The sequence below is a fragment of the Rattus norvegicus genome, chromosome 2, assembly GCF_021556685.1.
Source record: "Rattus norvegicus strain SHRSP/BbbUtx chromosome 2, alternate assembly SHRSP_T2T, whole genome shotgun sequence".
Classification (NCBI taxonomy): domain Eukaryota; kingdom Metazoa; phylum Chordata; class Mammalia; order Rodentia; family Muridae; genus Rattus; species Rattus norvegicus.
Genome location: NC_141535.1, coordinates 225,560,001 through 225,587,651, shown reverse-complemented (window position 1 = coordinate 225,587,651; position 27,651 = coordinate 225,560,001). Strand labels below are relative to the sequence as shown.

Sequence of the window (27,651 nt, the reverse complement as noted above, 5' to 3'; positions counted from 1 at the left end):
ATGAAATGGACAATTTTCTAGACAGATACCAGGTACCAACGTTAAATCAGAAACAAGTAAACCATTTAAACAACCCCATAACTCCTAAAGAAATAGAAGCAGTCATTAAAAGTCTCCCAACCAAAAAGAGCCCAGGTCCAGACGGGTTTAGTGCAGAATTCTATCAGACCTTCATATAAGACCTCTTACCAATACTGTCCAAATTATTCCAGAAAATTGAAACAGACGGAGCACTACTGAATTCCTTTTATGAAGCCACAATTACTCTTATACCAAAACCACACAAAGACCCAAGAAAGAAAGAGAACTTTGGAGCAATTTCCCTTATGAATATTGATGCAAAAATACTCAAAAAAATTCTTGGAAACCTAATCCAAGAGCACATCAAAACAATCATCCATCATGATCAAGTAGGCTTCGTCCCAGGTATGCAGGGATGGTTTAATATACGGAAAACCATCAACGTGATCCATTATATAAACAAACTGAAAGAACAAAACCACATGATCATTTCATTAGATGCTGAGAAAGCATTTGACAAAATCAACACCCCTTCATGATAAAAGTCCTGGAAAGAATAGGAATTCAAGGCCCATACCTAAACATAGTAAAAGCCATATACAGCAAACCAGTAGCTAACATTAAACTAAATGGAGAGAAACTTGAAGCAATCCCACTAAAATCAGGAACTAGACAAGGCTGCCCACTCTCTCTTGAAACCCTAGCCAGAGAAATTAGACAACAAACGGAGATCAAAGGGATACAGATTGGAAAGGAAAAAATCAAAATATCACTATTTGCAGATGATATGATAATATATTTATGTGACTCCAAAATTTCCACCAGAGAACTACTAAACCTGATAAACACCTTCAGCAATGTGGTTGGGTATGAAACTAACTCAAATAAATCAGTAGTCTTCTTCTACACAAAAGAGAAACAAGCTGAGAAAGCAATTAGGGAAATGACACTCTTCATAATAGTTCCAAATAACATAAAATACCTCGGTGTGACTTTAACCAAGCAAGTAAAAGATCTGTATGATAAGAACTTCAAGCCTCTGAAGAAAGAAATTGAGGAAGATCTCAGAAGATGGAAAGATCTCCCATGCTCATGAATTGGCAGGATTAATATAGTGAAAATGGCATTTTATCAAAAGCGATCTACAGATTCAATGCAATCCCCATCAAAATTCCAATCCAATTCTTCATAGTTAGACAGAAAAATTTCCAAATTCATCTGTAATAACAAAAACTCAGGATAGCTTAAACTATCCTCAACAACAAAAGGACTTCCAGGGGAATCAATATCCCTGAACTCAAGCAGTATTACAGAGCTATTGTGCTAAAAACTGTATGACAGGCAGATAGACCAGTGGAATAGAATTGAAGACCCAGAAATGAACCCACACACTTATGGTCACTTGATTTTTGATGAAGGAGTCAAAACCATCCAATGGGAAAAAGATAGCATTTTCAGCAAATGGTGCTGGTTCAACTAGAGGTCAACATGTAGAAGAATGCAGATCGATCCATGCTTATCACCCTGTACAAAGCTTAAGTCCAAGTGGATCAAGGACCTTCACATCAAACCAGATACACTCAAACTAATAGAAGAAAAAGTGGGGAAGCATCTGGAACACATGGGCACTGGAGAAAATTTCCTGAACAAAACACCAATGGCTTATGCTCTGAGATCAAGAATCGACAAATGGGATATCATAAAACTGCAAAGCTTCTGTAAGGCAAAGGACACTGTCGTTAGGACAAAATGGCAACCATCAGATTGGGAAAAGATCTTTACCAATCCTACAACTCATATATGGCTTATATCCAAAATATACAAAGAACTCATGAAGTTAGACTGCAGGGAGACAAATAACCCTATTAAAAATGGGGTTCAGAAATAAGCAAAGAATTCATATCTGAGGAATATCAAATGGCTGGGAAGTACCTAAGAAAATGTTCAACATCTTTAGTCATAAGGAAATGCAAATCAAAACAACCCTGAGATTCCACCTCACACCAGTTAGAATGGCTAAGATCAAAAACTGGCAACAGCAGATGCTGGCGAGGATGTGGAGTTAGAGGAACACTCCTCTATTGTTGGTGGGATTGCAGACAGGTACAACTATTCTGGAAATCAGTCTGGAGTTTCCTCAGAAAATTTGATATTGCACTACCTGAGGACCCAGCTATACCTTTCTTGGGCATATACCTAAAAGATGCTCCAACATCCAACAAAGACACATGCTCCACTATGTTCATAGCAGCCTTATTTATAATAGCCAGAAGCTGAAAAGATCCCAGATGCCCTTCAACATAGAAATGGATACAGAAAATGTGGTACATCTACACAATTGAATACTACTCAGCTATGAGAAACAATGACTTTATGAAATTCATAGGCAAATGGATTGAACTGGAAAATATCATCCTGAGTGAGGTAACCCAATCACAGAAAAACACACATGGTATGCAATCATTGATAAGTGGATATTAGCCCAAATGCTTGAATTACCAAAAATGCACAGATCACATGAAACTCAAGAAGGATGAGCAAAATGTGGATGCTTCACTCCTTCTTTAAAAGGGGAACAAGTATACCCTTAGGAGGGGATAAAGAGGCAAAGTTTAGAACAGAGATTGAAGGAACACCCATTCAGAGCCTGCCCCACATGTGGCCCATACATATACAGCCATCAAACTAGATAAGATGGATGAAGCAAAGAAGTGCAGTCTGACAGGAACTGGATGTAGATCTCTCCCGAGAGTCACAGCCAGAATATGGCAAAAACATATGCGAATGCCAGCAGCAAACCACTCAGCTGATTACGGAACCCCCATTGAAGGAATCAGAGAAAGGACTGGAAGAGCTTGAAGGGGCTTGAGATCCCATATGAACAACAATGCCAACCAACCAGAGCTTCCATGGACTTAGCCACTACACAAAGACTATACATGGACTGACCCTGGGCTCCAAATTCATAGGTAGCAGTGAACAGCCTAATAGGGGCACCAGTGGAAGGGCAAGCCCTTGGTCCTGCCAAGGCTGGATCCCCAGTGAATGGGCTTTTTGGAGGTAGAGGAGTAATAGAGGGAGGATGGGGAGGGGAACACCCATATAGAAGGGGAGGGTGAGGAGTTAGGGGGATGTTGGCCTGGAAACCGGGAAAGGGAATAACACTCGAATTGTAAATAAGAAATGTCCAATTCAATAAAAACGGAAAATTAAAAGTATTTATAAACAACCAAACAAAAAAGAATTGTTTTTGCTATTGTTTTTTTTTTTTTTTTTGCCTTTCCAGATGAATTTGAGAATTCCTCTTTCCATGTCTTTGAAGAATTGTGTTGGCATTTTGATGGGGATTGCATTGAATCTGTAGATTGCTTTTGGTAGGGTAGGCCTTTTTACTATGTTAATTCTGCCAATCCATAAGCTTGGAAAATATCTCCATTTTCTAAGATCTTAGATTTCTTTCTGAAGAGACTTGAAGTTATTGTCATATATATCTTTCACTTGGTTGGTTAGAGTTACCCCAAGATATACATACACACACACACACACACACACACACACACACACACACACACACACACACACATATATATATATATATATATATATATATATATATATATATATATATATATATAATTTGTGGCTATTATGTTTCCGTAATTTCTTTTTCATCGTGTTTATCATTTGTATAAAGGAAGGGGACTAATTTATTTGAGTTAATTTTATATTCAGCCACTTTGCTGAAGTTGTTTATCAGCTCTTCTCTGGTAGAATTTTTTGTGTCATTTATATATACTATTATATCATCTGCAAATAGTAATACCTTTATTTCTTCTTTGCCAATTTGTATCCCCTTGATCTTTCTTTGTTGTCTTCCTGTTCTAGCTAGCACTCTGAGTACTGTATTGAAAAGGCATGGGGAGAATAGCCATCCTTGTCTTGTTCTCAATTTTGGTGAGATGGCTTCAAGTATCTCTCCATTTAATTTGATATTGACTTTAGTTGGCAGTAAATTGTGGCTATTGTGCTGAGGTATGGACCTTGAATTCCTTATCTCTCCAATACTTTTAACATGAAGCAGTGTTGTATTTTCTCAAGTGTGTTTCTGCCTCCCTGTGCCGATGCAGAGATGTTTGACTTTTTCTTTAAGTTTGTTTATATAGTGGATTATGTTAATGGATTTTCGTATATTGGAGCAGTCTTGCATCCCTGTGATGAAGTCTGCTTGATTGTGGTGATTGATGGTTTTGATGTGTTCTTAGATTTGGTTTGTAAGAATTTCATTGGGCAGTCTTGCTTTAATATTCATATGTGAAATTGGCCTGAAGTTCTGTTTTTTGGTTGGGTTCTTGTTTGATTTAGGTATCAGAGTAATTGTGGCTCCTTAGAATGAATTAGGCAGTGTTCTTTCTGTTTATGTTTTATGGAATAGTTTGAGGAATATTGGTATTAGGTCTTCTTTGAAGGTCTGAAAGAATTCTGCACTAAATCTGTCTGGCCCTGGGCTTTTTTATTTAGTAAGTGTTTAAAGACTTCTATTTTCTTATGAGATATGAGTCTGCTTTTGATTTAACTTTGGTATGTGGTATCTGTCTAGAAAACCATCCATTTCATCTATATTTTACAGTTTTTTTGAGTACAGGCTTTTGTAGTAGGATTGATGATCTTTGGAATTACCTCTGTTTCTGTTATATATCTCTTATCATTTTTGATTTTGTTAATTTGAAGACAGCCACTGGGCCCTTTAGTTAGTTTGGCTAGGGGTTTATCTATCTTGTTGATTCTCTCACAGAACCAGCTTTTGGTTTTGCTGATTCTTTGCATTGTTCTCTTTGTTTCTACTTGGTTGATTTCAGCCCTGTGTTTGACTATTTCCTGCCTTCTACTCCTCTTGGTTTTCTTTGCTTCCTTTGCTCTAAAGCTCTCAGGTGTGCTGTTAAGTTGCTAGTGTAAAATCTCTCCAGTTTCTTTACTAGGACACTTAGTTCCATAAATTTTTCTCTTAGCACTGCTTTCTGCTTTCGTTGTATCCCATAAGTTTGGGTATGATGTGTCAACATTTTCATTAAATTCCAGGAAGTCTTTCATTTCCTTATTTCTTTCTTTCCTGACCAAGTTATCATTTAGTAGAGAGTTGCTCAGTTTCTACTCTGGGCTTTCTGTTGTTTTTGTGTTATTGAAGACCAGGCTTAAGCCAGGATGGTCTGATAGGATGCGTGGAACTATTTCAAACTTCCTCTATCAGTTGAGGATTGTTTTGTGACAAATTACATGGTTGATTTTGGAGGAGGTACCATGAGGTGCTGAAAAGAAGGTGTATTGTTTTGTTTTAGGGTGAGATGTTCTGTAGATATCTGTTAAATATATTTGGTTCATAACTTCTATTAGTTTCACTGCTTCTCTGTTTAATTTCTGTTTCACTGACCTGTCCATTAGTGAGAGTGGGGTGTTGAAGTCTCCCACTAATATTGTGTTGGGTTTAATGTGTGTCTTGAGCTTTAGTAAAGCTTCTTTTATGAATGTGGGGGCCCTTGCATTTGGGGCATAAATGTTCAGAATTAAGACTTTCTCTTGGTGGATTTTCCCTTTGATGAATAGGAAGTGTCCTTCCCCATCATGCTTGATAACTTTTGGTTGAAAGTCTATTTTATTGGATATTAGGGTGGCAACTCCAGCTTCTTTCTTAGAACCATTTGCTTGGAAGACCTTTTTCTATCCTTTTATTCTGATATAGTGTCTTTGTTATTGATGTCTGTTTCTTATATGCAGCCATATGCTGGGTCTTGTTTGCACATCCAGTTTGTTAGCTTATGTCTTTTTGTGAGTTGAGTCTATTAATATTGAGAGATATTAAAGACAAATGACTGTTAGTTCCTGTTATGCTTGTTTTTGTAGGTGGCTTTATGTGCATGTGGTTCTCTCCTTTTGGCTTTGTTGAGAGATGCTTAGTATCTTGTCTTTTCTTTGGTATAGGTACCCTCCTTGTGTTGGAGTTTTCCTTCCAGGATTCTCTGTAGAGATGGATTGGTAGATAGATACTGTACGAATTTGACTTTGTCCTAGACTATTTTGGTTTCTCCCTCTTATGTTGATTCAGAGGTTTTCTGGGTATAGTAGCCTGAGCTGGCATTTGTATTCTCTTGGAGTCTGCATGACCTCTGACCAGGCTTTTCTGGCTTTTAGTGTCTTTGTTGAGAAGTCTGATGTAATTTTCATAGGTCTACCTTTGTATGGTACTTCGTCCCTTTCCCTGGCAGCTTTTAATATTCTTTCTTTGTTTTGAATATTATGTGATGAGAGGATTTTCTTTTATGGTCCCATTTATTTGGTTTCTATAAGCTTAGCCACCTCTTTCTTTAGGTTGAGGAAGTTTTCTTCTATGATTTTGTTGAAGACATTTTCAGATCCTTTGAGCTGGGAATCTTCATTCTCCTCTATCTCATTCTTAGATTTGGTCTTTTCATTGTGTCCTGAATTTCCTGGATATTTTGGTTTAGGAGCTTTTTTATGCTTTAAATTTTCTTTGACAATTGTGTCAATCTCTTTCACAGTAACTTTTACATCTGAGATTCTCTGTTCTATCTCTTGTATCCTGTTGGTGATACGTACATCTGAAAGTATCCTAAGTTTTCCATTTCCAGGTTTGTCTCCATTTATGTTTCTTTATTGTTTCTACTTCTACTTTTAGGTCTTAAACAGCTTTATTCAATTCCTTCACCTGTTTGATTGTGTTTTCCTGTATTTCTTTAAGGGATTTATTTGTTTCCTCTTTAAGGGCTTCTACCTGTTTACCTGTGTTTTCCTGTATTTCTTTCAAAATTACTTGAATCCTCCTTAAAGGACTCTATTATCTTCATGAGATATGATTTTAGGTCAGCTTCCTGATTTTCAGGTGTTTTGGCATATTCTGGGCTTGCTGTGGTAAGAGAACTGGGCTCTGATGATGCCCATGTATATTGGCTTTTGTTGCTTATGGTCTTGTTCTTCCGTCTCACCATCTGGTTATCCCTGGTGTTTGGTGGTCTGGGTGACTGTCTGAAGCCTGCCTCTTTTGTCCCTGAATTGCTTTAGGTCTCCTGCTAGGCCTGTGAACCTGGCTGTAGCAGGCCTCCTGTGGGACCTTCTAACTGTGGGGTCTTCAGAGGTGCAGAGAAGTTGGTTGCCTTGGCTGAAGTAGCTCTCCTGGGAGACTTTTGAACTGTTGGATTTTCAGAGGAGCAGTCAAGCTGTTCTCCAGTGTGAAGCTGTTCTCCAGTACTGGGATTGGGGGCTATGAATTGTGGTTTCTGTTACCTTGTGTGCAGCAGAATTCCAGGGAGGCTTTCTGTCTGTTGGGTTAGTTGCCCTGCATGCTGCAGAGCCCCATAAAGGTCTTCAGACTGTAGTGTTGGTTGCCCAGTTCCCTGTGTACAGAGGAACTCCTGGGATACCTTCAGGTTGTGGCGTCTTCAAGTGAGCAGACAAACTGCCAACCAATTGCTCAGTTGTCTTGTGTGCAGCAGATCTCCTGGGATGCCTCAGGATGCGGCATCTTCAGGGGAGCAGACTAGCTAGCAGTCTGTCCCAGGAGAAGGTACTAGCTGGAAGGGCATAACTATTTTTTGATTGGTTGTGATTTTCTATAGTAGTCTCTGGACTGCTCAACAAAAGAGAAACTGTGCCCTGGAAACCTAGCCAACTACTTAGTGAAGTCATAGATCTTGGAAGTGAATCTGTAGCTAAACCTATAGCTAACCTCTTCACTAAACCAGCATAGTCCCTAACAACTATTGAAACATTCGACCTCACCCCTCATCAAAGTAACTTGTCTTTCAACAGACAATATAAATGCTTTTTATTGCTTCTCTCCTAATTTAAAATTTATGGTACTATGTTGATTAAGAGTGATGATAGTAGAAAGTTTTGACTTGTTCCTCATTTTAGAAGAACTATTTCAGCTTTTCTTTATTGAGTATGGTATTGGCTGTATGTTTATTATATATAATCTTTATTATGTTGATGCATGATCCTTCTATATTTAGGTTTTTCAGGTTTGCTTTATTATAGGTTGTTGAATTTTATCAGATACTTTTTTTCTGTATTCCAATTTGACATCATATGTTTCTTTTTATTATAATTCTTTTTGTTTTATATGGTCTGAGAGTTGTATCATGGGTAATCTGAACTTTTTGGTTATATCCGCAGGTGTGGATGCTTCAATCCTACTAAGGGGGAACAAAATAATCATGGGAGGCAGAGGGAAGGAGGGACTTGGGTAGAAGAGAAGTGGGGAAGGGAAAAAGAAGGGTAGGATCAGGTATGGGGAGAAACAAGAGATAAACCCAGAGGGCCAGGAGAATGAATAGAAATATGCAGCAATATGGGGGGACAGGAGGAACCTCTAGAAAGTCCTAGACACCAGGAATGTCAGATGCTCTCAGGACTCAATAGGGATGACCTTAGCTGAAATGCCCAACAGTGTAGAGATGGAACCTGAAGAGAGCACCTCCAGTAGAGAGGCATGGCCCCCAGTGGAGGGGTGAGGCCACCCACCCATCTCAAAATTTTTGATCCAGAATTGTTCCTATCTAAAGGAAATGCAGGGACAAAAATGGAGCAGAGACTGAAGTAAATGTCATTTAGAGACTGCCTCCCATGCACAGGAACAAAATTCTGACACTATTGCTGATGCCACGTTGTGCTTGCAGACAGGAGCTTGGCATGGTGGTCCTCTGAGAGGCTCTATAAGTAGCTGACTGAGACAGATGCAGATACTTGTAGCCAACCGCTGGACTGAGCTTGGTGACCCATATGAAAGAGTTAGGGGGAGGACTGAAGGAGCTGAAGAGATTTGCAACCCCATAGGAAGAACAACAACAACCAACTGGACCCCTCAGAGCTCCCAGAGACTAAGCCACCAACCAAATACCATACATGGGCTGGTGGGTGGCTTCTGCTACATGTGCAGCAGGGGACTGTCTTTTCTGGCCTCGGTGGGAGGGGATGCCCTTCTTGTGTCGGGGCTTGATGCCCCAGAGAAGGGGGACACAGGAGGGATGAGGTGGGAGTGGATGGGTTGGTGGGGTATTACCCTCTTAGAGGCAAAGGGGGATAGGAGGCTCATTGAGGGGGACTGGGAAAGGGGGACAACTTTTAAAATGTAAATAAATAAAATAATTAATGAAAGTAAGAAAATAATTCTTTTTGCTCTTTTATTTTATTCTTCAAATATACAGTCTTGGCTGGACTTGACACCACTGACGTTTTCTACTTGGCTTCTCTTTTACTTCAGATTCTTAGTGGATTATTGTATGCTTTGATGCTACTAGCACATATTCTGAAATCAACTCTTTCAGTTATGCACCTTATAAAGCATCTCTATCTGCTACATTTACATGTGAAGAATTTATGATACTTTCCCAAGTAAAGGCCATGCCACTTAAAGTTACTTTCTTTCTGAAGAGTAGAGTTGAAGCTTGTTATTGAACGATTTCTAGCCTGGTGTATTTATACAACCCTGAGTTGAATACATTAAACTATTCATTTGCTCTCTCAGAATCTTAGGGTACCCCCTCCCGAATATTCTCTGAGCAATTTGGATGGTGATGGGAAGGGAACTTAATCTGATCGATGTTCTTTTGTAAGAAGCAGAATTTTGAAAAGATTGTTTTTATTTGAAAAATAATAATTGTTTATGAGGTACAATGCAATCTTTAGTATATGTATGTACCATGTAGTTTAGTCAAACTGTGAGAAGATGGACACTTTAGTACATAAAATAATATTCTAATATTTTTTATTCATAAACAAGGATCATTTTCTGGCTTTTGTAATACATTTAGAATGCACTGTGATAATCATGCTATGAGGTAATAATATTGCTGTATAAAACATATAGTCACAGAAGCTCTGCAACACGTCCTGAACTCTCAGATCAAGCAGTTTAAAGCTCTTTAAAAGGAGACTGGATTGTTGATCATCGCCTGTGTGATGTGTCAGGACCACAGTAGTTACCTTTTAATTTATCCAGTGCCTTTGTGAAAGTGACATTCTATTTAGAAGTAATCATGCTAATTATCCCTAATTGTGATATCGGCTGCCTATCAACAGCCAATTTTAACCTTTCAAACCTGTAACAATTGTTTTTCGTGTCTGCAAGTCAGGGTAAAATAACCTTGAAAAGCTGCATGTATTTTTTTCCCCAAGGCTCCTGTTTAAATAGGATACTCACACCTCAGAATACTGTTTAATATTTTTGTTATTTGCATAGTAATAAAAGGGAAATATGTAAGTTTAACTGTGATTTAACACGGATGAGTAAAAAGAAAATTAGAAGTTGGGATTCTGCAAGTTAAAGACACCCACTTAACTCAAATGTATTTTTTTTTGTCCAGGCATTTATTATAGCTAGCTATTCTTGTTGAATACTCAACCTTCTGCCTTTGGGGATTTCTCACGGTATGAGGCAGATCCTGCCTTTCATTTTACAAGTAGAAAGTCTCCGGGCAAGGAGCAAACACATTAGCTTAGCTGCATCAGATTCATCCAATGGACTCAGGCTTTGAAATCTCATGAGGTAAAACAGCAGCAGCACAGAGCAGATTGTTCCGGTATCGCTGCTGTAGCAAGACCTCGGCTCTAGGCATGGAAGCGACAGGAGTTCTAGCAGAAGACCTGGCTTTGGGGCATAAAAGTTTTTCAAACGTTAGTAACTTTGCCTCATAGTTGGGGTGGCAGTACAGTTACAGTGACGTCTTTGGATGTGACTTGGGCATAGCCAGGGACAGCATAGCCCCAGGCCTGTTCTAACACTTGGGAAGAGTTTGGGGGTTACTAATATGTTTAATGAATTCCCTAGGTTAAGATTATCAGAGTTAGAACCTACTTACAGATGAAAACATTAAGTTAGTGTATCATCATCATCATTATTACCCTCATCCTCATCCTCATCCTCATCCTCATCCTCATCCTCATCCTCATCATCGTCATTGTCATCGTCATCATCAGTTTGTGTTTTGGTATGCTCATGGAGGCCAGAAGAAGGCATTGTTTTCTGTGTAGCTCGAACCACAGGTTGCTATGAGTTGCCCAACATCAGTATTGGGAGCCAAACTCAGGTCCTCTGCAGGAACAGCAAATGATCTGCACCATCTCTCCAGTCCCCAGGGGATTATTTTTGATGCATGCTAAAATTATGATGTGATTTTGAATCCTGGCTAAATGCTATCTGTGGACTAGGATTTTCTGAAGGAAACTTGTACGTGTAATTTTAGGGCTACGCTCATAACAAGGGATGGACTGATTAATTTTACTTGTCAGTTTTATTTGTGAAGAGGAGAATTTATCCTACTGTTTTTTTTTTTTTTGGTTACAGTTTATGTAATCAACTGCTTTGTTTGAGGATTCGAAGGTGTTTTTCGCAGAATTCTTTAATAATGTAGATTTTCTATACTGTCATTAGCCCATTACTTCAAGAAATCCTTTTTCTTTTAAAAGGTAGTTTACTGATAAATTGTCACATTTAAGCAATCCAATCCAAGAGTTTTAAGCATGGTTGTGGACTTGTGAGTCTAACGCGATAACCTAATTTTAGGATGCTCTCATCGTCCCTCTGAGGAATTCTGTACACTCCAGCTGTTGGCGCCCCTTTCACTCTTGCCTCTCCTCTCTGGTACCATCAGGTAAGGTGATTAAACCTCCTGTTTCTCTGCAGATTTGTCTGCTTTGCATAGATCAGTGCATTGTCTTTTACAGCTCACTTCTTTCATGTAGCTCTGTGGCTTTGAGATTCATCTATATTTTGGCATGCATCAGTATTTAATTTTTTCATTTATTTACTCATTTTATCCTGATCACTGCCCCTTCCCAGTGTCCCCTCGTACAATCCCTCCCCCTCACCCCTTCTCTTCTCCTTGAGAGGGTGGAGCTCCTCTGAGTATCCCCCCATCCTGGTGCATCAAGCTTCTGCTAGGTTAGGTGTATCTTCTTCCACTGAGGCCAGACAAGGCAGCCCAATTAGGGGGAAAGGAATTCAAAGGCAGGTAATCGATTTAGGGATATCCTCTGTGCCAATTGTTGGGGTACCTACATGAAGACTGAGCACATCTGCTACATATGTGCCAGGGACTTTGGTTCAGCCCATGTGTGCTCTTTGGGTCAGTCTCTGTGAGCCTTTTCTCCCTCAAGGGTTCATTCAGGTTAGTTGACTCTGTTGGTCTTCCTGTGGCGTCCCTATCTCCTTTGGGGCCCTCAATCGATACCCCAACTTTTCCATAAGAGTCACAGAGCTTTATCCAATGTTTGGTTGTGGGTCTCTGCAATCTGTTTCAGTCAGCTGCTGGGTGGAGCCTCTCAGAAGACAGTTATGCTAGACCCCTGTCTGCAAGCATAACAAAGTATCATTAATAGTGTCAAGGATTGTACTTGTCCATGGGATGGGTCTCAAGTCGGGCAAGTTATTGGTTGGCCATTTCCTCAGTCTCTGCTCTGTCTTTGTCCTGACATTTCTTGTAGACAGGACAAATTTTGGGTCAAAAATTTTGTGGGTGGGTTGGTGTCCTGCCTGGCTATAAGAGGTGGCCAGTTCAGGTTCTGTATCCCCACTGCTAGGAGTTTCAGCTAAAGTCATCTCCACAGACTCCTTGGAGGCCACCCCCACATTTCAGTTCTCTGGCCCACCCCATGCCCACTCCCATCTATTATGCTTAGGACGGGGGAAGTCTTACTACCTTTTCTTTTCATATTGAGATGGTTGAAAATGAGGCTTGTATCCAATTGAGGATAAAAGACTAGACGAGGAAAATTGTCCTTGCGACTTGTAAAACATATAGACAGTGTAAGCCATTGCTGTCCCTGACATGAAAATGATACTGGGCACTATTCACAGAATCATGCTGGACCCAGGAGGTGAATCAGTGAAACTTCTAAGTAAACTTTAGGGGAGAACTCTCTGTCTTCATTCTTCATCTGTTATTGTATGATGTTTGACTTATTCTGGAACCCAAATATGGCCGTAATTAACTGCTTGTTTCTGAAGAAAGAAGTTAGAGTCATGTGCTTCAGGCTACTTACTCCTTTGTCAATTGGCCATTGCCACCTCTTCGCTTTCACGACTTTCCCTCCCCAGGAGCTAAGGTGCAAGAACGAAACCTAGGAACAGTCATATGCAGTGCATGGGACCGTACAAGAGCTCTCGAAACAGCTCTGGTGCAGTAACTGCAAGGCCCTGAAAACACAGCACAGGAAACAATGACCCAGATGACAAAGGGCTTCTCTGTCTCCCTGCATATATGAGATGTTTTAAACACACTTCTCTGCTTAGCTCTGAACTGTTCATGTATTAATGAATAATTTCTCTCACCATTACCATAAGGTATTCTTATTTTCTATTTTTATTGATAAGTTAAGTGGGACTCAGAACAGATAATGGCTTCCTCTCAGTGCTAGAGAGATGTTAGAAGGCTTGGGCTTAATCCTAGTCTCTCAGTCGGGAAAGCTTAGAGACCAGTGTTCTGAAACACAGCGTTCTACACTCCTGCTCTGTCTAAAGCGTGATCTTCTATACTTTAGTAACCGAGCTTCTTATAAATACCTTTTCTTTCCTGAATCAAAGGAACTTAGAAAAACTATTTCAAGCAGAAAGGCAAGCAATAAAATACACTATGGTTTGACAACTGATTGCCTTGGAGTGCTTGAAGTTGATAGCATTCTTCATAAGATGTTTTAGCTACCACATAGGACGAGCTTAGGGATTTAACAATTTGTATAATATTTTAATAAATTTAAATGAAAACATTAATTTTTTCTATCTACTGCCATATATGCAAAGAGTATGCACTTATTAAATATAGTCAGTGTATAATTATCACAACAAAAAATACTTTATTCACTAGTTACAAGGTGTATATATTTGAATGTCTTATAAACACAGATTTTTCACAGACACAGACACACACACACACACACACACACACACACACACACACACACACACCAGACAATTAGTGCCCTCATTTAGCCCTGTTGGATATCATCTCAATTCTTGTTTGGCCTGAAGGGAATTAACTCTAATCTTGTTATTCTGCCTGGCCAGAGCCATGCTTAATTCCCTTAACTTTTGGCACATGGTTAAAAACAAAGGAAGCTGCCTATTCCAGTTTTTTTGGTTTTTTTTTTTTTTTTGCTACATTGTTGCCATTTTATTCGATGGGATAATTGGCCAGACAGCAATGAGAAGTTTTCCGAGGGATTTATGTAGTCACAAAAATTCTGAGCTGGCTAGCACTGTTTTCGCATCTAGTTTGTGTTTCTTGGGTTTGATATCAAGCCTTCTGGCTTTTGGCGTAGGATGTAAGGGCGGAAGCACTTTGAAGTTGGTCGGATGCCTGTTTCTGAGAGACTTTCAGACACCAAAGAGAATGTAAACTGGCTGCTGGGTTGGAAATGTCGGCGCCCTAACGTTGGGAGGTGGAATAGTAAACGCAGCGGCTTACTGAAGCACTGAGAGCTGTGTTAGATTGGATTCTTCAGTAAGTGGGCTTGTTGTTTCCTCCGAATGTAAAATAACGAGGCCGGATGCTTACTTTTGATTCACCATTTCTTTTTCAAAAAAGAAACAAAACACCAATCAATTATTTCATTCTTTTCTATATTTCCCTCAAACTATTTTAGTGTTTTTTTTTTTCCTGGTACTTAAACATAAAAGCCCAAGATAGGACTCAGAGTCAGTGTCTGTAAACAGTGAAAAAGATTCCATTTGAACTTTACTATTACATGGTAGACTGGATTTTGGAGGCCAAGTCATGTAAACTCTGTCAAATATGCAAACATGGCCTTCTTTAAAGTCAGCGCAGTTGAAGCCAACCTCCATGTGGTTTATTTTGCAGTCCAGTGTTGAAATTCAACGAAAAGGGCTTATATCTTTTCTGCCCATTTATTTAGTTTCTTATTGTTTAAACTTCTGAGCTTAAAAATGTCTGCCTCTTAAGTCTTGGTTTCACCAGGAGCTGTGAGCGAATGATGTCAGTTTGCCTTACAAGGCCCTAAAAAGCTGTGTGGGCCACAGGGGCAAGAGTGTCAGCAGAAGGGAACCAAATAAAGCAGCAGCAGATGTGACAAAAAAATCCAAACAAAAGTAAAAGCAACTGATTGTGGCAAGAGCCACCCTGGGAAGGTCTTAGGAAATTCTGCTGAGCTTGCCTAATATGAAAGCCAGGAGTCATGTTCTTCAAATGTGTATGGGCGTGGGTGACTACATTGAATTTGAAGGCCAACTTCCCATCCACTGACTGAGAATTTGAAGGCTGGCCATGCTCCCCTGTACTGTAAACTTAATTACAGCAGCCCTACATACCTGTGAATTTAAGAAGAAAAATGACACGTACCAGGTTTTCGTGATAGTTTTACATTTGACAAGCACTTACATATCTTAAGAATAAACATTTTAAAACACTATATTCAGACAGTGAGATTCTTGATACAATTGCAAAGGGGGGGTGGGGACATGCACACAAGGCGTCATAGATGTCACCAAGTGGTTTTGGTGGCAATCCTGTAGTGACCATCTGCCCATTTGGTTTTAATTTTGAATTCAATCCTTGAAGCAGTTACATTCATTTTTGACAGTGTTTGTCTGAATACACATATGTACTTCTGACTGCTCATTTATCAGAGTGATTAGAGTCAACTCAAACATATGTAATTTGGTGCTTTAGAGAGTTGAAATTGTATAACAATCAGATATTTATGGCTTGGGCTTCAAATGATAAAGAAGGACCGGAGACAAATGCTGTGATTATCCACCATGATTTACTCTCAGGTAATTGCCTCTGCCCAACTCTTCAGAAATATTCTTACGTTGATAGAGCATTCACAAAGGAAAACAGCGTTAGAGGCAATTATTTTAGACAGATAGTTTATGAAACCCTCTTGAGTGTTGGAAAAGGCATGTGTGTAGGGCAAATCTCATTCCCAGAAGGCTTGTGATTTCGTGAACAGAACAGTTTCGCGATCAGTTGTGTATCGTAAGAGATATAGTCTGGAAGACACATTCTACATTTCCAGATGTTTCTTGTTTTGCCCTGGACCTCTTAAATGTGCCTACATATGGTAGATTCCCTAACTGGAAAGAAGTAATATCACAATGTATTCCAAGCATAAATTAATACAGGAAGGAGTTAAAGGGGTAAGAAAGGAGACTGCCAAAAATACTAATTTACATTAGATAAGTCAGACAACCTTTAGGAAGAGATACATACATACACACACACATCACTAACTCATTTCTTTCTAGAGGGACTTTTCCTTATCGATGTACAGACAATCAATTTTGTACAGACAATCAATTTTGTGCCCGGAAGGGTGTGTGCTGTCCTCTTCCTCATCTGTAGCTCAGGTCTCCAGGGTATTATGCATCTTCTTTTTCTTGCTAGCTACTTGTGGGTCTATGTATTCTCTGATTTATCAGTACATATACTAATATTTTTCAATTTGTCCTTTGGTAACTCAGCTTACCCTTGAAATACATTGTGATACTCCCCCAATGGCCTATTTCCCCACCCCCCACAATGAGGAAAGAAGAGAAGGATACCGTGACATAACCAATAAAGTTCATGACTTTGACTTTGTTTTGGACAGCAGTAGGAAGGAGCTGCTGGCTCAGGGACTTGGAGATGCTAGTGGCTTGATAAGTTCTAAGTACTATTAATGTGTTACCCAAATCAAGCAAGCAAATGTGCTCCAGAGGCAAATGTGAACTCTCCTTTGCATTAGAAGATAACTTCAGTGTTTTACAATTTACTTAATTAAAAAAAAAGCGTGAGTCATAAAGAAGATGGTGAGGATTTTCTTTGTTGTTTAAGGTCCCACATTGGACTGCAACTTAGTTTAGCACTCAGAGCACCTAGTGGTCAAAATTAAATGATGATTCCTATTCCTTTTGAAATTATTTCCTTGGGAAAAATAATCAAAAGAAAGACATACTATGTTCAGGCGATGATTTGACTGTCTCCCCCCCCCCTTTTTTTTTTTTTTTGCAAAATGTATTAGAGGGAATTTCTGAAAATTTTCATTCTACAAAATGAATTTTGAATGAGAAAAGGCTTTCATATTTTCCTACTCTTTGAGGTTATTTTTTTATTACTTGTGTGTGGGAAGTCAGTCATTTGCCCTTTCTACTTCATAGCCACAGAGAATTTCTGTTTTATGTAGGTCATGTTTCCCTTGGTCAGATTTGCAATTTAGAGCTTCCTTAATCTCTTGGAAAACCCCTCTGCTCTTCTGCGGTCACAAAGGTGCACTGCCGTTGTTAAATGGCGGACAGTGGACACTTAGGTCATTTTTCAGACTCACACTTTGTACCTGCTGCATATGACCCTTAAGAATCTTAAAGAATAAATTAAAGACTCAGTTTTCTCTGTGCTGGCTGACATGTTGGTAGTTTTCGTTACATTGGTATTCCACTTTTCTCAGATTAAGTATGCCCACCTAAGAACTGCCCTTCTGCTTCCCCAAAGTACCTAGAACAGGATCTGGCATGGTTAGGAGAATGAGGGACCTAGGCTGGCCTCACGGTGGCCTCATGATAGCTATCACCTTGGGACATGGACTTAGGAATATTCATCCACAGAGGTATAGGGTGAGCTTATGAAACTTGATGTGGTGGAGGCAGATTTGGAACCTCTGTGGGAACAGCCATTGGCACTGGGGTCTCTGGGCACCGCCCTCTTCTTGCGGCTGGATTTGGTTGGGTCTCCATCATTGGGGTCAAACAGCACGGTCACCGACTCCATCCTGCTCACGGTGTACAGGCTGCTCTGTCGTGTGGGATGAAACCTGGTGGTCTTGAGCTCCAGCTCATCGTAGCTGGAGACTTGGATGAAAGGACACCAGCGAAATGCTCTCTTGAAGCCTGCGCGGAATCTGGGAAGAAGGAGAGAAAAAGGCAGTTTCCTTTAGCTGATTTTAGACACTAATTAATGATTTAACCCTGGCTTTAAATTTGACTTAAAAACATTCATTTTACATCTCAATCACTGTCCCCCGCCCTGTAACCACCTCACAATCCCTTCTCCATCCCCCCTCTCTTTTTCTTCTGAGAAGGTGTAACCCCCCTCCCCCACTCGGGTATCCCTCCACATGCGCACATCAACTCTACAGGATTAGGCACTTCTTTCCCACTGAGGCCAGACAAAGCAGCCCATCTAGAAGGACATAATGCCCAGACAGACAACAGTTTTGGGGATACCCCAAACCCCACTCCAATTGTTCAGGAACCATATGGAGAGCAAGCGGCCCAACTGCTGCGTTCATGCGGGAGGTGAGAGGGTGGGGCGCTAAGTTTAGCCCATGCTCTTTGGCTGGTAGTTCAGTCTCTGAGAGCCCCAAGGGTCCAGGTTAATTGACTCTGTTGGTCTTCCTGTGGAGTTTCTATCCCCTTCATGTTCCTCAGTCCTTCCCCCAACTCTTCCATAAGCCGTAAAATACAGGATACCCATGTTATACTCCACAGATTGAAGTTTGACTTTTTACACAGCGTTGTGTTTCTAGTGCAGGATCCGTCCTGTGAGTTCTTGTTCTAAAAGTATCATTTCCTGTCATCGGGGAAATAATTCATCAAATTGAAAAAGCATCGCCTGGGGTTATCAGTGTGGCAAATGGCTTGTTGGCAGTGATCTCATACATTTACACACCTAATCACACGAGCCTGCCGAGTTAAGGCATTACAAAATGGCTTATTCTATTCCCAAAGCATTTATTATTAATTAATATTATTAATTGTTGTAAATAATTGCACATTTACAAATTAGTCTCATTTAATGTTAAAATTGTTCATTGTAATGGTTTTATTTAATCGTATATAAACATGTGAAGTCCTTGTCACTGTATGCCATTAAATGCACTTGATTCAAAGCAGATTTATTACTTGCGCAGAGGCTTAAATTGAGAAATGGCTGGTACAATTAAGTTAAAAGGAGTTCGTTAAGCGCTTCACTAACTTAAGGCACAGGTCTCTTGGTGTCTTCCCACGTTGAGAAGTTAGACTGTGCAATTACTTACATCTACCTAAAGAACTACTTCTACTGGTGTACAAATCCACGGGTTTATTGAGGGAACTGCCTTGTAAAATTTAACTTACTCCTCCACGTGTTCAGTATAGCAACACAGTGGGTTTGGCTTTAGAATTTTTATGTTTTTTAAATATGGGGGCCAGAGTTAACCTTCTTCATATTATTAAATTTGATTATAAGTGCTTCTACCCCCTCCCCCTTTTTTTGGTGGGGGGGAGACAGGTCCTTGCTATGTAGACCTGGCTCAAAGCAAATTCCCAATCCCTCTGTCTCCGTTTCCAGACTGCTAAAATAATAGGCATACGCACTACGTGTGGCATGAATGATCTTATTTAGAAAAGATGTTTGAAAAATTCTTTACTTGACCTCTCTAGTCTCACCCTGTCCATCAGCCTGCAGGGCTATGTGGGAAGGGCAGGGAGTCTCCTTTCTCTGACAGAAGCATGCACTTTGAAGGTTGTTGATGAGAGTGCTTTTTAATAGAGTCCCCATCGTGGAACCCGTTATTTCTCCCTCTCATAGAAAAAGTATTTTAACTGTGTTGAAGAAATCTCATCCTTGGGAATGTGGAAGAACCTCCACTCATAAGGGTCTCTTTTACACTGGTAGAATAAATTCTGAAGGTTTTAAGGGAAGAAATTGGCCCATGTAAAGTCCACCTATAAAAACCTGTAATGCGTGATTCTCAACCTGTGGGTTTCAGTCCTTCACAGGGGTTGTCTAAGACCATCAGGAAACATAGAAAGACCACCAGGAAACATAGACATTTACATTATGATTCATAATAGAGGCAGAATTACAGTTGAGAAGTAGCAACAAAATACCTTGGATGGAGGTCACCACAACATGAGGAACTGAGAAAGGGTCATGGATTAGCAAGGTCGAGCCAGTGTTCTAGCGATACTTTTGAGTACCTAGGTTTTAAGGTGGTGCATTTAGTGATGTAAGAAAATACTACAAGAGCAAGCTTGGTTTCTCTCTGAGTTCTTACACTCTCTCCCCAGTCTTCTAGGGAAGGTGGAGGTGCGAAGAGACCCAGAACCAGCAGTCTTGTTTTTACCTTTTGTTCAAACAGCAGTAGATGATGGGGTTGTACATGGTCGAGCTCATTGCCAGCCAGAAGCTAGCCAGGTAGACCTGTTGAATGTATTTCCATCTGTTTAACTGTTGGTAGATCGCAGTGAGAATGAAATACACGTGATAGGGCAGCCAGCAGATGGCAAACGTCACCACCACAATGATCATCATCTTTACCACCTGGAAAGAAAGAATAAAATCACTCTGAGCAAGTTAAAAAGTCATTAGGATAGTTTAAATATCTTTCTACACGTTACATTTAAAGTAATATAGCTAAATTATAAAATTATACTGTGTATAATGAATAACTGACACACTGTAAGTGGCCAAGACTAATATATACTCTTTGACTGTATATATGGACAGATATACATACTTATCTAAGCTAAATATAAAAATGTGTGTTACACCACAACTCCATCTCTACCTAATAGTAAGTGACAGTAACACACATATATAAGAGTATATTTTTCATTGATCTCGAATAAGGCTAGGCATGTTGTTCAGTGTTACAGTATTTGCCTGGACTGTACAATAATAGCCTGTTTGAATTTCCTGATCCATGTGCACACACAAATTGATCTCAAGAAGCTGTTTACAAAAGCCCATGGAGCTGGGTTAGGCTTTGATAGTCTGCAATGTGTATTAGTGACGATATATCTAGGGAAACTAAGTCATTATGGGGGTATATTATTCTAACAGGGATGGATGGGCTGGTTTTTCATTACTTGTTAGTCTTCTCAGACCTGTAGACTATTTAAGTTGTGTTGTTATCATGTTTACTAGACAACTGTCTGGGTATTATTTTGATTCTATATGTTAGAGACACGTTCTCTGATTAGTGATCATTAATATAATAATCTAAGGACATTTTTATTAACTTTCAATTTGCACACGAGTGATTGACTTACACGATTGGTTTGCTAGTGTCTTTTACTAGGAGGTAGAGCTGGAAGTTGCTTTCAGAGCAAGGAGACGCCCTGTTCCTCCCACATAATGTCAAACCGAATCTTTTAGGATACTAAGTTTCAACTTTTTTCTATAATTTTGAAACTTAATATCCTAGAAGATTCTGAGTGGGATGGTATTATGTTGCAATTTCCTGGGAGTTGAAACATTGCATCTTGAAGAAAGTCCCCTTAGGGCTTAGGAAGCTCTGAGTTAAAATATTTCCTCCAGGAAGTAGAGTGGGAGGCTCATGGGACTCAAAAAGTAAACAACTCACAAATCCCAAAAAGTTGAAAACCCCAGAAAGCTCTTGGGGTTCCTTCCTACCTTTATAGAAATAGTAAACAGTTGCTGGAGAAAAGAGCTGACCTGCTGGCTGCCTGCAAGTCATGCAGAGTGCTCCTGGGGTGTAGCTTTCAGGAGTGAGTGTTTGACCATGGAGTTGCCATGAGTGGCTTCTGCCCCTTCACCCATACCACTGTCAGTAACACGAATACACTTACTGGTTCACCAATCTGTATTTTGCAGTAATTATTACTTTGCTTGGCCATTCGTTCCTTATCTGAGGAACAGAAGTTTGTGTCATGCCTCGTGCCCAGGTAATGTCCATGTAACATACTCAGTATATAAACCAGCACCAACAGAACCAAAGATGGGCTGGGGCGGAATGGTTCGTCTGCAACGAGTGCTGAGACATGGAACTGACGCTGACCTATCGAAGGTGGGAAACCCACAGGAGAAATCCTAGAATGGAACCTTTCCCCATGTGGTATGAAGGGAACAATGTACCTTCTTGCTGCAGTCGTAGTTTCACGGGTCTTGTTTTGGGTGATAAGGCATGCAAAGGGGACTGAGTCTTTCCCCCACAGGGAAAGCCATCAGGAACAATCCAAGTGGGACTGTCTTACATTTTGTACCATACAGTGTCAAGCCTGCTGCAAATCAAGCTTGATAAGTGGCGTCTACTGCATGATCACAGAATTCCCATGAGAACAATCAAAGGTAAATAACAAATACCATAGTCCCTGAGGGTAACGTATAAAGGACAAGATGTTGGTGAGGTCGCCTGGCTCACGTATGTGTACTAACAAATGCATTTGAGACCACTGTGACAGCCCAAAGGGAACTTGCTCATATTAAGGGGGACTGGGAAGGGACAAGGAGGTGTGCTTAGCATCTCTGTAATAATCTCTTATTTAGAAAGGAAATCGGATTAAAACGGTGCTTTTTATTCCTTAAGGTTGACAGAACAGAGGGACAAGAAGGAATAATTTATATCTGTGCTAAAGAGCCCTTCCTGGGATCAAAAAGAAAACAAAACCAGCAAACAAAACAAATAAAACTCCAATAGGGATTCCATTCCAAACAGGATTCCCGTCCGAGGAGTTAGAGAAAGGATTAAAGGAGCCAAAGGGGCTTGCAATGCCATAAGAACAACAATACCAACCAACCAGAGCTCCCAGGGACTAAACCACTACCCAAAGACTATACATGGAATGACCCAGGGCTCCAGCTGCATAGGTAGCAGAGGATGGTGTTGTTGGGCACCAATGGGAGGAGAAGCCCTGGGTCCTGCCAAACCTCGACCCCCATTGTGGGGGAATGTCAGGGCAGGGAGGTGGGAAGACAGGGAATACCCTCATAGAAGAAAAGGGAGGGGGAAGGGATAGGAGGTTTACAGACTGGAAACCAGGAAAGGGGATAACATTTGAAATGTAAATAAAAAAATCCAATAAAAAAATAAAAGAAAAAAAAACCTCAAAAAAAATAACAATAGCCAAATCAAACTAAACCAAACCAAAACAACTGCCCCCACCAAAACAAAACAAACAAACAAACAAACAAACAAAACAAATAAAAATCCTGAACCCAGGGGAAGAGTTGGATAGTAAAAGGAATCTAATGATTCGAGGTGAGTGATAGGGAGGGAGAGGATAAAAGCTGTGCTTGGGGGATGGAGGGATGGGTCAGTGGTTAGGAGCACTGACTGTTCTTCCAGAGGTCCTGAGTTCAAATCCCAGCAACCACATGGTGGCTCACAACCATCTGTAATGGGATCTGATGACCTCTTCTGGTGTGTCTGAAGACAGCTACAGTGTACTTATCTATAATAAGTAAATGAATCTTAAAAAAAGAAAAGAAAAGCTGTGTTTGATACCCAGTCCACAGATAGGAACTGATGTCCATGGCCAGATAGAACCATGTTCATAGTTATAAAAGAAGAGATCACTGGACTGGTACGGGGTTTTAGTTTGTTTTCTGAGCTCTATAGTGGAACATGACTTTTATAAAGTAGGGGAAGCTTCTGTGGATTCGAGAGCTGAGTCTTCTTAATTCATGGCAAGCGCCCAAATACCAGGGGACAGTGGCAAAATGACTAATATAGGATGAAACTGTTCAGATAAAAACCAGCAGAAAGTATGCTGGGTGTGGAAATTGTTGCCAGCCTTGTGCTTCTGTTCACAGCTACATGTCTCTGAGGGAGAGACAATGGGAAAGGCCATCTTGTCCTTTCAGGACAAGAGTCTACCAGGCCTTAGGCACACAAGCACAGTCAGGCTAGGGGCATAGCACCAAGCAACTTAAGCCAGTTTATCAAGACAGTGGGTATGGGGAAATACATGTAGCCCACAGAGCTAGGCAAGGATAAAGAACCCAGATAAGTGATTGCATCTTTTGGAACTGTACTAGACCCTGCTACCACATTTTTCCTTTATGTTTCCTTAGCAGCTAGATTTCAAGATAAATTTTCATTTGCTTGTAATGATCCATAGTGACCTTCCCAGTATTCTCCCACAGTTTATCTGTCATGGAATGCCTGGGACATTGCTTTGTCACCCAGCATATCCCCTGTAAAAAAAAGTCTCATTATATAGTTGGCATAATGCTAACTTCTGAGTGATTTGCAGATTTAGAAAAGCTAAACACATAAAGATGTGCCAGAAGGAAGCAAAAGAGGGAGATCAGGTCACTCAAAGTGCAAAGGACAGGCATAGCTGTAAAATTCTTGGGAGTATATGGCCTAGTAATGTGGATATGAGAGCTGATAACATTGCAAAAAAAACCTGTTGTGGTAATATGAAAAGGCAACTAGTTTCCTGGAGATCCTGGGATCTCCTGGGGGCATTCATACCACATTTCCCCATTGCCTACCCTCTATATGACATTATAAAAAGGGATTCAATATAGAATGAGACAGAAAGGCACACGATATTTTTGAACACACTAAGATCTTAATGGGAGAAGGCACATGATACTTTTGAACACACTAAGGTCTTCTTAGGAGAAGTTAAACGTCTCTGTGCCTCACACCTCCACTGTTCCTTCATGTTAAAAGCCTTCAGAATCTAAGAAGACTGCAGCTGGGGAGTAGCATCCTAGATAAATGGTTTTGGTCTCGGTCATAGATGTCAGCAGAATTTTAATGTATGGTACTTAAGTGATAAAATCTATCTTTTTTTTTTTTTTGGTTCTTTTTTTCGGAGCTGGGGTCCGAACCCAGGGCCTTGCGCTTCCTAGGCAAGCGCTCTACCACTGAGCTAAATCCCCAATCCCGATAAAATCTATCTTTGACTCCACCTCTGTCACAGTACAGACAGCTTGTCTAATTAAGGGTTGGTGAACCTTATTTCTGGGGAGACACATAATCAAGTCCTACAAGGGTGGCATCCATATTTATAGCAATATGCTATGGTGCTTGCAAACCATGTAATTAATACCACACAGGCTATGTTGGGGTCAGTGGCCTTTTAAGATACTGAGCACCCTCAAAGAATTGGGCCAATGGCTAAGTTAGATGAAATGTTTGAAAGGGCAGCATCCATTCCTGTAGATGTCTGGAACGCAGGTGTTATGAATACAAACATCACACAAGGATGAGTACCTGTAATAATATAAATGTAAACAGACACCACATAGCTGGAGAAAGAATGACAGCCTATGCGTGAGCCTATGCTTGGCCTGTAATGATGCCGTCCATGCAAAGGACCCTGAGTTCAATCCCCAGTAAGGCACAAATGCTGATGAAGATGGTAGATGGTGGTCTACAACACCCATCCAAGGCTCAAGGAACATCTTAGAAGAGATGTAAGAGTTGGAGGAAGGGATAAAGTGTGGCATAGTAATTTCCTCCTATTTGAAATATTCTGCCTTGATGTGCAGCTCATTGAGGCTTGAAAAATTCTAAGTTAAGACATGGCCTCCAGGAAGGAGGGGGTATTTTTTGAGGACTCAGGAAGTAAACAAACTTCCCACATCTAGTGAATGTGAAAACTGTAAAATTCATGGGCCTCCTTCCCAAGCTATAGAAGCACTCAACAGTCACTGGAGAAGAGATTCTCTGACACCGAGTGCCCGCAAGTCATATAGAAAGCCCTAGGGATGCAGCATTTATGGGAGAGGCATCACCCACTCTTTTGGGGTGAGCTTTTTAGTAACGTGGCTGCCTTTGACTTATCTCTTTTGTAAGTAATATTGTATCCATGCTCCTATAAGTAACCTAAATAAACCCACCGGTTCACAAGTTGGACTTTGGTGTAATCATTACTCTGATCTGTCTTTCTTTCTCTATCTGGAGTCAATAGAATTGTCTGTTGTGTGTCCCCAGGAAAAGTCTCATGATAATGCCGGCTTGTTGTAATTCTCCTCTTCCTTCCTTTTGGTTGGTGAAAGGTAGAGAGATCCTAACAGAAGTTCAGTCTCTAATGGACTTGGAGCTAAATAAGCAGACAAAGAATGCATGTATGACGAGCAACGGCTGAATGAAAGGCAGTGAATCGAGAATGTTTTATGTGTCTATAAATGAAGTAACATCTCGTCTATGTGTCTATGAGGTAGAAAAATACCTCGCACTGTGTGTATCACGGATATGATTATCTCGCTAATATTTCTCATTACTCAGACACCATAAATCTCTCCACACTTCCTTGGGAATTTAGGAATAAGTTCAGAATGAGATATATGCAACAAAACCGTTTTGAGGCTTAACCACACAGTAAGATTAGCATAACTCAAAGGGAGAACCTGACGTGGCCATGAGGCATCTTAGATGTAGAAAAATACATTATTTATGAACTCCACTTGCCATTTGACTGCGAGTTGTGAATTTAGATGTGAGTTGGCAAGGTTAAGAATCATGAGAGACGTTATTCTAGAAATAGACAAAGCCTGAAACGGATCAATGTGGAAGGTAACATTTCCCTTAGGACCTAACGACTCTGGTACTGACCTGGTGGGAAATTGACCATTAGAGCAGAAAAATACAGGTCAATAGCTCAAAGATATCAAAAAAAATTGTTGACCCAATCATGTGAGGTTGTTTGATTTGCCATTATTCCTTAAATTTCATTTTATCTGAAGATCAAATTTCTGCAGTTAGTCTCATGTTTCTTACTCATATATTTATAGAACTCAAATAAGGATCATACTTTAATTAGTAATTAATTCAGCACTATACATTTCTTTTTTGGTCATCTTTATTGTGTTTATTATGATCACAGACTTCACGACATGTCTCTTCCTCCTACTTAGCCTGTCAGGAAGTTACAGCCATATATGTTGACCTTTCTGTCTCTGCCGTTTCACTACCAGCATCAGTGTTAGCTTCTATTCACCGTGTGTAGGAGCCAAGCCTGACACACATCACACATGTTTATACATTCTATGAAGACTGTAACCTTAAAATCACCCTATAGCCAGTAAACTAGGACTTCAGAGAGACATACAGTCAGTGAGTGACAAGGGCAGAATTGAAACCATGACCGACTACACAGCCTAGACCCTTGACCACTACACAGCACTTGCAGGAATTGCCCGATGTTCTGCTCATCATTCCCTTAAAGCTAATGCTCTCTTATGATCATGCACACAAGCCATTCCTTTAGTGGTTAGCAGACACTAACCTGACGCAGAAGAGTGCTACTTGATGCCTGTGACTTTAAATAAGTGGCTTTTCTCTCCTCCAGGTTGTCAGGGAAAGTTCTAGAGCTTATATAACGTTTATGATCTGAGAAATCTCCTTCTACAGAGCAGATATTCAATAAATACCTGACAAATATGTGAATGGACAAAGTTCTGGCTTCTTTAAAGGAAGTCTAATGGATGCCGGGGTGGTGGAACATGTCTTTAATCCTAATGCCCAGGAGGTGGAGACAAGGAAATCAGAAATGCAAGGCCAACCTCAGTCATACAGTGAGTCCAAGACAACCTTGGATCATAAAAGGTTTTCTCTCAAAGGGGAAAAAAAAAGAAAGGGAGGGGAAGGAATGGATAACACTGAGCCAATGTGCTATCTGGCACTGTGCTAGGGGATGCCTATGGAATAATGTCTTACTTTCTCACAATACGATGGAATAAGTATTATAATCATTTGGAAGTTAGGAAGGTCCAGCATCCAAAGAGGGAAGTCCTCCTCATCCATGGTCACTAAATATTCCTAAAATGTGGTTTTCCTTGAACCCAGTTCTCCTTGGGATCCACATCAGTCCATCCAAGAGTGACCTCACTAAGTGACTATTTCAGAGATGTCTCTCTGCCTGTCCACCTGTCTTCCCACTCTCTA

At 40.3% G+C, this 27,651-nt stretch overlaps 1 protein-coding gene across 1 annotated transcript in view; it reads right to left on the bottom strand.

Annotated features, from left to right (window-relative positions):
* Positions 1-17,032: 17,032 nt before the first annotated feature.
* Positions 17,033-27,651, bottom strand: part of Tacr3 (tachykinin receptor 3) — an 86,511-nt gene continuing 75,892 nt past the window's right edge. The window contains exons 4-5 of the mRNA NM_017053.1: positions 20,128-20,324; positions 17,033-17,919 (exon numbers count right to left, since the gene is read on the bottom strand). Coding sequence (NP_058749.1) covers positions 17,607-17,919; positions 20,128-20,324 — 510 coding nt within the window. The 3' untranslated portion in view covers positions 17,033-17,606. The remainder of the gene's footprint in view (positions 17,920-20,127; positions 20,325-27,651) is intronic.